General features: G+C 41.1%; 2 protein-coding genes across 2 annotated transcripts; one reads left to right on the top strand and one right to left on the bottom strand.

Annotated features, from left to right (window-relative positions):
* Positions 1-519: 519 nt before the first annotated feature.
* LOC128011694 (uncharacterized) lies at positions 520-3,382 on the bottom strand. Its single transcript, XM_052594374.1, has 5 exons — positions 2,785-3,382; positions 1,877-2,155; positions 1,351-1,765; positions 977-1,245; positions 520-881 (listed from the first exon to the last, which is right to left on the bottom strand). Exons 1-5 carry the CDS (start codon positions 3,221-3,223, stop codon positions 613-615), a joined length of 1,671 nt encoding a protein of 556 aa, XP_052450334.1. The 5' UTR covers positions 3,224-3,382; the 3' UTR covers positions 520-612.
* A 2,397-nt stretch (positions 3,383-5,779) lies between these two features.
* Positions 5,780-11,712, top strand: LOC128011417 (uncharacterized). Its single transcript, XM_052593778.1, has one exon. It carries the CDS (start codon positions 6,125-6,127, stop codon positions 11,378-11,380), a length of 5,256 nt encoding a protein of 1,751 aa, XP_052449738.1. The 5' UTR covers positions 5,780-6,124; the 3' UTR covers positions 11,381-11,712.
* Positions 11,713-12,066: the final 354 nt, after the last annotated feature.

Below are 12,066 nucleotides of genomic sequence, written 5' to 3'. Positions count from 1 at the left end.
TTTTCCTGAATAATAGATTTCCCTTCAGCTTTGCATAGAGAGACATTGATGTTAACCTCATCCAATTTCAAGGCCTGTTTAGCTAGAATATCCACCTGTTCATTTCCATCAATACCTTATTTAAAATAAAACAGTTTAAGTTGATTAAGCACAATACAACTGTGTTTTGGTGGAAAACTAAATATATTTGTGTTGTTTTAACAAAACATATCTGTGTAAAACGAACAATCCATTTTTTTTGAGTGTTTGTGAAATGAAATATTTGTAATATTTAATATAACTGTGTGCAAAAGTTTGATTTGAACTGTTTAACTATCTGTGCACTTATTCATCTGCACTATAAGAATTAAATACACAAAAGCACTGGCAGCTCCATTCATTTTTATATTTTATTCAACTATGTGCAAAAGTTTGATTTTACTTCTGAATTACTTCTGAATAATTTTGCTCACATTTCTATTTATATACACATTTTTTTTCTATCTGTGCACTTGTTCTTCTGCACTATATGAACACATAAAATAACTAATAAATAAATAAAAGTACTAGCAGCTCATTACCAGGACAGCTCTTGCTGTTATGTTTTTTCATCTGTGCACATTTTTATTATTTTTATATCAGCGCTCTCCTTTTTTTAAGCTGCCACTTGTTCCTCTTTCGGCCGGTTTTGATGTCCTGCAGTTTCAGTTTTCTCTGCAGCACCAGGTCAGCGTTGAGGAGCATCAGCTTCTTCAGGACGTCTCTGGAGGGTCTGATGCGTCTCTCCTTCATGACGTGATCGATGGCCTCCTCCACCATCATGTCATGACAGATCATCAGATACGCCAGAAACAGAGTCACCGAGTGCTCCACACCCTGCTTGCAGCAAATCAGCACCTTACCTGAGGAGAGAAACACAGTCAGACGGTCAAACACTTCATTTCTAGACTCTAGGACTCTAATAGATGAGAAATGCTGTGTGTGTTTCTCAGCTCACTTGCTCGCTTCTCCAGGGCCTTGTCAATGAATTTGGCAGCTGGTATGAAGCACTTGCTGATGTCAGAACAGTGTCTGTCTGCTGTAGGCAAGCCGTAATAATTGATGTGCAAGCCTCTGTAATATCTGGACCCTGTATTGACCGTTCCTACCATGTCTTCATCATTAAAACGTCCTAAGTAGTATTTAAGATGCTTCTTTGGTGCTGCAGCGTTGAGGATGTGAGTGATGCACATCTCCTGCAGAGCATCTCGGTCGGTGGCCATCTCTCTGCACAAGAACACAACGGCCTGGGTTAGTCTTTCTTACAGAGGACGTACCAAGCAGAATAAATGACAGAACAATAAGAGAAATAGAGTTATGTTGTAGACTCACTCATCTCCGATGAAGAGCCTGGGCCAGACGTTAGTCACGTGTCTTTGTTTGAGAGGTGTGTATTTCTCCAAACGATCCTCCAGTTGGAACACGTTTAGAGGGACGTAGTTTTCCAACATTGAAAGCTCAGATGTCACTTTAGATTCCGGCTCAGGAACGCTTGCAGCTGGTGCACATGATTCCTGTGGAGGAGCCAGATCCCAATCATCTTCAGGAGGATCATCCGGATTCTCTCCAGGTTCTGGATCAGGAACGTTCAGCTCCAAATCTGGCCGCGCTGAGACTCCAACATGCTTCGGCCTGTCGTTCTGGAGGAAAGTGCTGATTTTCTTTATGTTCCTCACTGTAGCATATTCCGTTCTCTTGGTCATGACGAAGCCATGGACTTTCTTATTCTTCATCGTGCTGGTATTTTCTGATAAAAGAAGAAAAACCAACAATGCGGCATTAGAACCATCTCAAACCAGATTAAACATGAATAATTAGTTCAGATTGTAAAATGGCATTTCTATTTGCATCTCTTCACCTTCCGGGCTGACGCATGATTCCTCTGGATCAACCGGATCCAGTTTAGGTTCTGGAGGAGCAACCAGATCAGTTTCAGTGAAACACGATTGCTCAGAATCGACCAGATATGTTTCAGATTCTGGCTCATGAGCACTTGGATCTGGGACATATGATCCATCTGGACCAATCAGATCCACTTCAGCTTCCCCAACAGGGTTCGGCATTTTTCCCTGGAAAGCTGCACAAAATCCCTGGAAGACTGCACTAATGTTCTTGGTCATCTGCCCAGTGGTGAGTTCTGGAGAAAGAAGAGATACTACATAAGTAGAGCGTAATGACAAACTTGACCAAAGCCTTGTCTGAAAGTTTTAAAGAACTTTTAAAAACTTGAAGTTGGAAGGTTTTACTCAGAAAATATTACTTCTAAGAAACCAAACATTTCAAACCCAATTAGACCTTTAAAAACCTTTAGACCTTTAAAAACCACTTCCAAATCCTCTGCTACCTGTTTTCCAATTGGTTTTAGATAGATAGATAGATAGATAGATAGATAGATAGATAGATAGATAGATGGATAGATGGATAGATATAAACTTATTCACATCTGAAGTTCACAATCACAAAATTAAATCAATGCAAAAGTTTTCACCCCCTAATGGAAATCAATCAGTATTTTGAAGTCGACTAATGGAATTCTGTAAGTCGGATCAGTTTGAAAAGATAAAGCATCATAATTCAGATCAGTCTGAAGGTTTCTGCCAAATTTGGAGGATGCAGCTTGAAATCTCAAGGAGGTGTTACTCTTGGAAATAAGGGTTTCAGGGGATGTGGAAGAGTAACTCATTGAAATAGTAAAACAGTATTACGTCTTTGTCTTCCAGCATCATAAAACAGTGTGAGAAACATGAATAAAGATGAAGAAGACACCTGTTGAGCGGTTCTCCTCATCATCCAGGGCTTGTTCTCCTGAAGCTCCTGCTGGGACTGGATCGCTCTCATCTTCAGACACCGGCTCAGGGCTCTTCAGCTCCGAGATGCTGTTCCTGTTCATCTCCAGCTGCAGATCTTTGACCTCACACACCGACATGTGCTCATTCTCGTCAGTCTCCAGCTGTACGTGCATCTCTCCTGGACTGCAGGAACTGACGGAGATGTGGTCATCCGTCATGACCTGCAGCTTCACATCTATCTCTTGATTACCGCTGAAGCCGAGAAGGTCGTAGATGGCATCGGTGATCTCCAGCTCCAGCTGCACATCTTTACCATCTAATACAAAGCAACTGTCTCCGGTGTAGAAGACACCGTTGAGATAAACCTCCAGACGCACCTCTCTCGCCACTATAGACACTGTGTCTGGAGTTATCATACTGACAGATCTGTTCTTAATGCACAGTTATCAAACTGTCTGTATCCAATAATCTCAGTTTAAACTCGATCTGATACACTCTGTACAATCTCAGCAGATCTCGATCTATACAGACTGTAATACAAAGACTTTCACTCAGACTCGAGGCTCTGCTTCGAATATCACTCAACTACAAAGATTCTGCGAGGCCTTTTATACGGAGTCTGACGTCATAAAGCGGTGGCGCGTTACGCTGTTGTTCCAAAGTTGCCACGGAAACAGAATGTTTTCCCAACAACAGTTTGTTTTCTCTGATTCGCTAATTATCTAAGAAATATATATTATTCATCACTTTTGTAAAAGCAGTTTTTAAACTATAACTGCGTTTATTTCGGCATTTTGCTAAGATTGTTCTCCAACGCGAAATAAATAATAATAATAAATCACATTTACCAGGTTTGAGAATGCAGCTTTTCAGTCTGAATGCGATGATTCACGAACAAATGACTCGTTTGAACCGCTTCTCTTGATGATTCATCTCTCATGCTGCGTTCACACCAAATGCGAATAGAGCGTCAAATTCGCGTCTGCCGCGTCTAGTTTCCCGCCAGTGACGCGCGGGTCAATGTATTAATAACCCGCACCCGACCGTTTTCAACTAACCCCCGCAACTCGGACCGCAAAAAAATAAAATATTGTACCTAACCCGCTTTCTGACCCACATTTTTACATATTACATACTTTGTGCATCAAAACGCGCGTCATCGACGTGTGATCTGCAGTAAAAACGCGCGTTCTTAGCGTGCGCTTCGGAGTCAGACAAAATCGTGCCATAAGGTTAAGAGAGTGGTTAAAGAATAGGTTAAGAACTAACATTCAGGCTAACATTTTTTACCTAACATAAGTATATTAGCCTATATATTATTATGTTAAAGTATAATATTATACACTATAATATATTATAATATTGTATGGTATTATAGTTATTATATCCATGTTGTCTGTCTGGAGCGCAGCATTAGGTTAAAGTCAATAAACGATCGTGTGCTACAATGAAGAGTCATGCGGACATTTCAGCACTTGATAAACGGACAGCGACTCATAAGCAGCACTTAAAGGACAGCTACGTGCAACTGTGTTAAGTGTATTTTTGGGAAACGCACTGAAACAATAACAAACGATCGTGAAATAACTATAGAAAACGTTCTTGAGCATAAGATCAATCGTTATTGGGAAACCCGGCCCTGATTAATCGATTACATTCACTGAAATAAAGAAATAAATAAAACACCTGATGCTGTCGGGAGCTGACCAATTTTGTGAAATTCGCCTCGAAAAGAGTAAGAGCACAATGAAGTTGTGATTGTAAGATGCAGTCTGTAAGACGCCCACAGGAGCGTGACTTGACGCGCGACGCTGCAGAAAATGTAGAATTTAATAATATGAGCTTCTCTCAAGAGATGTTTTCACACATTTCTTCTATTAAAGATGATTGCTGCGTATATGGGTGTTTCCATTTGACTGAAAAATATTTTATCCTTGTTTTGTCCATTAACTGATCGTCTTGTCCCCGTAATATTTGTATATTATTATTATTATTATTATTATTGTTTATATTTTTATACTACATTCGTTTATATTCATCTTTTCCTTTCATTTCGATCTCTTTAAATAATAGCCTACTGTAAATGGTCGACATGCAAATCAAGCTTTGATTATGCTGACTGGAATTTTTGTTGGAATGCATTTTAAATGTAACATATTTCATTTTATTTTGGTTAATTAATAGACCATAATTGTAAATACTATAGTGTTTCGTTGAGGAATTAATAATTGACGTTGTTTTGGTGTTTGTTATGGACTGTATAATTTGACTGGTCTTTGGAAGGTTGTGACCACACAGAGAATGCAGAAGTGATGTTCCGTTTAGGTGTTTATTGAAATAAAGTTTCAAAGTATATGTGTGTGGTTCTGAAATAGAGATACAGACATAAATCAGTACAAATGTAAACTCTATATAAATAACAAAGAATTATTACATGCCTAAAAAGTATATAATAAAACAAACACAATCACAATTAAATTATAGTTTTGTTATGTATGACTTGAATACAGTGTTATAATAAATGATTATTACTAAGTAAATACAAACTTAGAAATGCAGTAGTACACGATATCTCTATTCAAAGATTACTTACTTTGCTGCACATTAATTACAACAATATACAACATGCCAAATTCAACTGAACATGTAATAATTATGGACTGCAGAGTTACTCCCTAAATTAAACAACATTATACATCGTGTAAGAAAATAAATTATTTAAATTAAGGCACATAAGGTTTGCAGAGCAACACTTCCAGTAATAAACATCATAATTGTCGCCTCCTCCTCTTGCCGTATAGCCCAATTTCAACGCTTTTTTTATTTTCGTTGGTGGGAAAACTATGAAATCATAAATAAGTTTTTTTTTAATTATTATTATTATAACACAAAGGCACACTATACACATCTGAACACTTTTGGCCTCCGCCATTTCTCGGCAAGCGAATGAACTCTATAGCGCTTTCTGTTGTAACTTAAATTAGATTAATGAGAGTCATAAATGTTTAGTACAATGTTTAATTAATTGTTTTCAATAATAAGAACATTAACGATATATATAGTAATTAATTGGGCTGTTCCCCTTTAAGAATTCATTTGCCCATAATGCTATTCAGATTGAGAGCTCCCTGAGAAGGGAACTTAGTATTTTATATGCTGCTAAAGAGAATTCATTCCCCTGTAAACTGCCTGAAACTACAGTAAACAAGTTCTTTGTTTTAATTCAAGTCGTCAGAGTTCATTATTGCTTGTTAAGTGAAGAAGACACGACAATTGTTTGGTGCCGAAACCCGGGATACTAGCAAGCAAGACCCGAAATGGCGGAGCGACTTGAAAGACTAATCAGAAAACGGAGAGCTGTACGCGCTTCCACAACGAGACTTTTACAAGACATCGAAACAGAGGTAGACAAAGAAGATCCAGTCATTGAACGATTACGTGAACTGTTAGCCCTGTTATCTGAAAAGGGGGAAACGCTGCTGGAGTTGGATGTTGGAATCGAGGAAGGGACGGACACCGATGATTTGGAGAATGAAATCGCTGATGTTGAGGAGTATAAAGAGCGAGTCATAACCGCGAAATCACGCGCGCACCGAGTGATACAGAGAAACCGGGAAAGTAGCAGACCGAGCAGCACAGAGCCCTCGCTGCACAGACAAACAGTTAAGTTGCCCAAGTTGATTATAAACAAGTTTAACGGTGAAATTAGTCAGTGGCAAGACTTTTGGAATCAGTTTGAAACCGCTATTCACAAGAACGATGCGCTGAGCAAAACAGAGAAGTTCAATTATTTAAAGACGTACCTAACCGGCGCTGCTTCAAAGGCAATAGCGGGACTGATGTTAACAGACAGTAATTATGATCACGCGATCGAGCTGCTGCAGAATCGGTTCGGAAGAAAAGACCTGCTTGTTAACGCTCATATGACCAAACTGCTGAATCTCTGCCCAGTAAAGAAATCAAACGATGTCACTGCTTTGAGACAACTTTATGATGAATGTGAAGTACATATCCGCAGCTTAGAATCGCTGGGTGTCGCATCAGAGGCTTATGGCAGCTTGTTGTGCCCTGTTCTGCTACAGATGATTCCAGATGACATTACTCTCCAGTACAGTCGACAGAGAGGAGCCAGCGATGAATGGAAAGTCTCAGAAGTTATGGAATTCCTGCAGAAAGAGATTCTGAGCAGAGAAAGAACCATGCAGCTGATTAAGCCAAGTAATTCAAGAGACAGTCAAAGTTATCAGAAACCAGTTAAAAGACAAGACACATCATTTGAAATGAAGCACAGAAAACACAACATGCCATCAGCTGCAGTGCTGCAAACCACCAGTCAAAGAATACAGAACTGCCTTTTCTGTGATAGTGCAGCACACAAAACAGAACTGTGTCCCGAAACTGATATTGCTGCACGAAAGGACAAACTGATGAAGATGGGAAGATGCTTTGTGTGTCTTGGGCCAAAGCACATCGCAAGATTCTGTAAGACTAAAATGTGCTGTAATGTATGTGGAAGCCGACACCACAGTGCTGTATGTGAAAGAAGAGAGACACGCAATTCTGACACTGATGATAACAAGGACAATGTAGTTTCTTCTTTTGCTTCCCATTCAGTAAAGATACAGCCCGCTAAACAGAACAACACTGTGCTTCTGCAGACTGTAAGAGCATGTGCAGAAGGACCTGGTGGATGTAGAAATATTCGCTGCTTACTGGATGGAGGCAGTCAGAGAAGCTTCATCAGTGAAAACACAGTGAGAGCTTTAAAGTTACCTGTGATCAAGCAAGAAACAGTCACTCTTCATACTTTTGGCTCTACAGCACCAGTTACAGCAAAGCGCAACACAGTCAAATTAACTCTGCAGAACATCTGGAAGAAGGAGCAGAAAATTGAAATAGAAGCACTCGAGACACCCCAAGTGTGCACTGCCGTGATGAAGATCCCAGGTGAGCACATCCAAGCGGAGCTGGAACGAAAAGGCTTGCAGTTAGCAGATCATACAGACGACGGCACTTATGATACAGAGTTGTCAATGCTGATTGGTGCCGATTACTACTGGCGTATAGTGTCAGGCCGAGTAGAAAGAATTACAGATGCACTTGTAGCCATTGAGAGCATCTTTGGATGGTCAGTGCAAGGCCCAGTCAAAATGTCCAGTGTTGCTGATTCAGCCTGCATGCAAGTGCAAGTTACTGAAGACACACTGGTTTCAGAGCGCCTGAAAGCCTTCTGGGAAATAGAGTCTCTCGGTATCACCATGAAGCAGACAGACAGTCCTGAGGATGAGGAGGCTCTTCACAAGTTTGAAAAGACAACTCTGTACAAAGATGGAAGATATGAAGTTGAACTGCCGTGGCGACCTGACAAGCCAGAACTTCCAGATAACTACAGAATAGCAAGGAAAAGATTTGAAGGCCTTAAGAGAAAGTTGCAGTCAGATGTAGTGATGTGTCACCGATATAATGAAGTTGTGAACGATTACCTTGAGCAGGGCATTGTCGAAGATGCAGTGGAGGAGGAGTCATCTCCGACCACTGTGAAATACTATATGCCTCATCATGCTGTTCTCCGCGAAGACAAGGTAACAACAAAACTCAGAGTAGTGTTTGATGCCTCATCACATGACACAGACTCTCCATCACTTAATGACTGTCTGCTTACTGGTCCTAACCTGAATCCAGATCTGCTCAGTATATTAATCAAGTTCAGACTGCATGCGATTGCATTTACAGCAGATATCAAAAAGGCTTTCTTGCAAATTTCTCTTGCTGAGAAGGACCGAGATGCTGTGCGATTCCTCTGGCTTGATGCACTGCCTCATGAAGTCAGAGGTGAGAAGCTGCGTGTGCTACGGATGACGAGGGTGGTGTTTGGAGTATCTCCCAGCCCATTTCTCCTCGCAGCTACAGTGAGAAAACATTTGAAGAAATATGAAGCCCAACTTCCTGAGGTAGTAAAGATAATAAAGGAATCACTTTATGTCGATGACTTTATCTCAAGTGCAAGTGACGTAGAGAATGCTTTCTCCATAACTGCTAATGCCAAACAGATTATGTCCACAGCTGGCATGGACCTTTGCAAATGGACAACGAACTGTCCAGAGTTGAAGGAGAAATGGAAAATGATGATGAATGAGCTTGCGCCAGAGACAGAGACACCAGGAGCTGTACTGAAGGTGCTAGGCTTGGTGTGGAGGACTGAAAAGGATGATTTCGTCTTTGATCTGACTGCATTGCTGGACGCTGTAGCAAAAAGAGAGAACACCAAAAGGAGCGTTCTGAAACTCTCTGCTCGCATATTCGACCCAATAGGCTTTCTGACTCCTTTCACTGTGCGGGTGAAATGCCTTTTTCAAGAGATGTGGATACGAGGCCTTGGCTGGGATGAGGAGCTGCCTACAGATCTTGCAAAAGAATGGCAAAGCTGGTGTTCAGAACTTCCACAGATCCACCACATAGTCATTCCCCGCTGGTATGGAATAAAATCTGAGCACAAGCATGATGCACAACAACTTCATGTGTTCTGTGACGCAAGTGAGAAAGCTTACAGTACAGTTGCATACTTGCTGCGAGAGGCGGATGATGGAACAAAGTCTACATGCCTCGTTGCTTCAAAGTCCAGGGTAGCCCCGCTGAAAAAGATGTCCCTGCCACGTCTTGAGTTGATGGGAGCAGTCATTGGAGCAAGACTAGGAAACAACTTGCTAAAGCCTCTGAATATGGAGCTACAACAGGTTCACCTTTGGACAGATTCAATGATCGTACTACAGTGGATTCGCAGTCCAGCTTACAGATGGAAACAGTTTGTGTCAAACAGAGTAGCTGAAATACAGTCTTTAACCAACCCGGCAATGTGGTTTCACTGCAAAGGCAAGGCCAATCCAGCAGATCTCCCAACCAGAGGTCAGACCGTAGCTAATCTGAAAGAAAGCGGACTGTGGTGGAAAGGACCCCCATTTCTGACTACTCCAAATCTGTCTGAGGAAAGTGATGAAGATCAGAGTGTTGAAGACGTGACTAATGAGCTAAAACAAGTTCAGCAGATCAGTGTGCAACTCAGCAGCAGCAGTGACCAAAGTGAAACAGAACCTGTGCTAGATTTACCGAAGTACAGTAAACTGAAAAGGGTATTGCGGGTTACTGCTTGGATTAAGAGGTTCGTGCACAACACAAGTTCAAACTCAAGGAGAAGAGGTGAGTTGACTGCTGAAGAAATGTTTGAGGCTGAGAAGTACTGGACCAAAGTGACACAAGTTTGCAGTTTTAGTCATGAGATTAGTTTGATGAAAGCTGGAAAAACCCTGAATTCAGATTCCAAAATCAGAGATCTGAAACCTTTCCTTGATGCTGATGAATTGCTCTGTGTTGGAGGCAGATTGCAACAGTCAGACTTCAGTTACAGAGAAAAACACCCATGGATTCTACCTAGCAAAGGCAGATATTGTGAGCTGCTGGTCCAGTACAACCATGAAGTTACCATGCATTCTGGTCTAAGAGACACTCTTGTACAAATAAGAAGTAGACACTGGATTTTGCGAGGCAGACAACTCGTAAAGGGTATCCTGTCAAAATGTACTGTTTGCAAAAGATTTAAAGCAAAACCCGCACAACAGGACACGGCTCCACTCCCACGAGACAGAATAATAGAGAGCCCTCCATTCGCAGTGACTGGTATAGACTTTGCAGGTCCACTGTATGTGAAGAATGATCATGTGCTATGCAAGGCTTATGTTGCTCTGTTCACATGTGCAGTCACCAGAGCAGTGCATTTGGAGCTTGTATCAAGTCAGTCAACAGAAAGCTTCCTGTTAGCACTTAAGCGATTTGTTTCTAGAAGAGGATTGTGCAAGGTCATTTATTCAGACAATGCCAAAACTTTCAAAAGAGCAAACCAAGACCTCAGTGAGCTGTGGCATGCCATCAAAGATCCACAACTGCTGGAATACTTCTCAGGGAAGGGCATCAGCTGGCGCTTCATCGTAGAGCGAGCGGCCTGGTGGGGTGGATTTTGGGAAAGGCTAGTGAGGTCTGTAAAGACGTGCCTGAGAAAGGTGCTAGGAAGAGCATCGCTCACCTTTGAAGAAATGACTACACTCCTCACAGAAGTAGAAGCTACACTGAATTCCAGACCCCTTACCTTTGTCCACAATGAAGCTGACGAGCCACAGCCACTGACACCTGCTCACTTCCTGGTTGGTGAACGACTAACTTCACTGCCGCCAAAACCATTTCCTGCAGACCATGATCATACCACTGTGAGTAAGGAAGAGATGACAAGGAGGTGGGGATACAAAAACAGACTCATGACCAATCTGTGGAATCGTTGGAGGAAAGACTATCTGCTAGACTTGAAATCTGCACATTCTTGCAGCACACAGAAACCCACTGTGCTGAAAACAGGTGACATTGTTCTCATAGGAGATGCCAACATGCCAAGACAAACCTGGAAATTAGGAAAAATTGAAGAGCTGTTTCCAGGCAGAGATGGCAAAGTTAGATCCTGTGCTGTTCGCACATCCACAGGAACTGTATTAAGAAGACCCGTTCAGTTGCTTTATGCATTAGAGATTTAAGTTGATGAACAGTCGTTCATCGGGGGGGAGGATGTTGTAACTTAAATTAGATTAATGAGAGTCATAAATGTTTAGTACAATGTTTAATTAATTGTTTTCAATAATAAGAACATTAACGATATATATAGTAATTAATTGGGCTGTTCCCCTTTAAGAATTCATTTGCCCATAATGCTATTCAGATTGAGAGCTCCCTGAGAAGGGAACTTAGTATTTTATATGCTGCTAAAGAGAATTCATTCCCCTGTAAACTGCCTGAAACTACAGTAAACAAGTTCTTTGTTTTAATTCAAGTCGTCAGAGTTCATTATTGCTTGTTAAGTGAAGAAGACACGACACTTTCACTGGAAAATAACTTGAGATCTGGGATTCGGAGCGAGTTCGCAAAACATTTGATTCAGATCGGGACTCCGAAGCGCGTTTCGCGAATCATTTGAGATCAGGTCTTTCGAGCGGATTTGCAAAGCATTTGATTCTATCATGTAGGCTTCTAGATCAAGTTTAATAAAGAGAAAAGAGGTTTAGAGACAGATATTTGTTAACAGCCTGTCAGTAATCCCACAGTCCATAGCATCAGTAACTGTATAATTTAGTAAGGGAAAATTAAAACAAAATAGGACGAATTTCAATTTTTATTTTATTTTTGTAGCAATGGTCATCTTAACCTCTGTGCAGTGTTCAGGGTA

The sequence above is a fragment of the Carassius gibelio genome, chromosome B23, assembly GCF_023724105.1.
Source record: "Carassius gibelio isolate Cgi1373 ecotype wild population from Czech Republic chromosome B23, carGib1.2-hapl.c, whole genome shotgun sequence".
Lineage (NCBI taxonomy): Eukaryota > Metazoa > Chordata > Actinopteri > Cypriniformes > Cyprinidae > Carassius > Carassius gibelio.
This window is presented reverse-complemented; position numbering and strand designations above follow the sequence as displayed.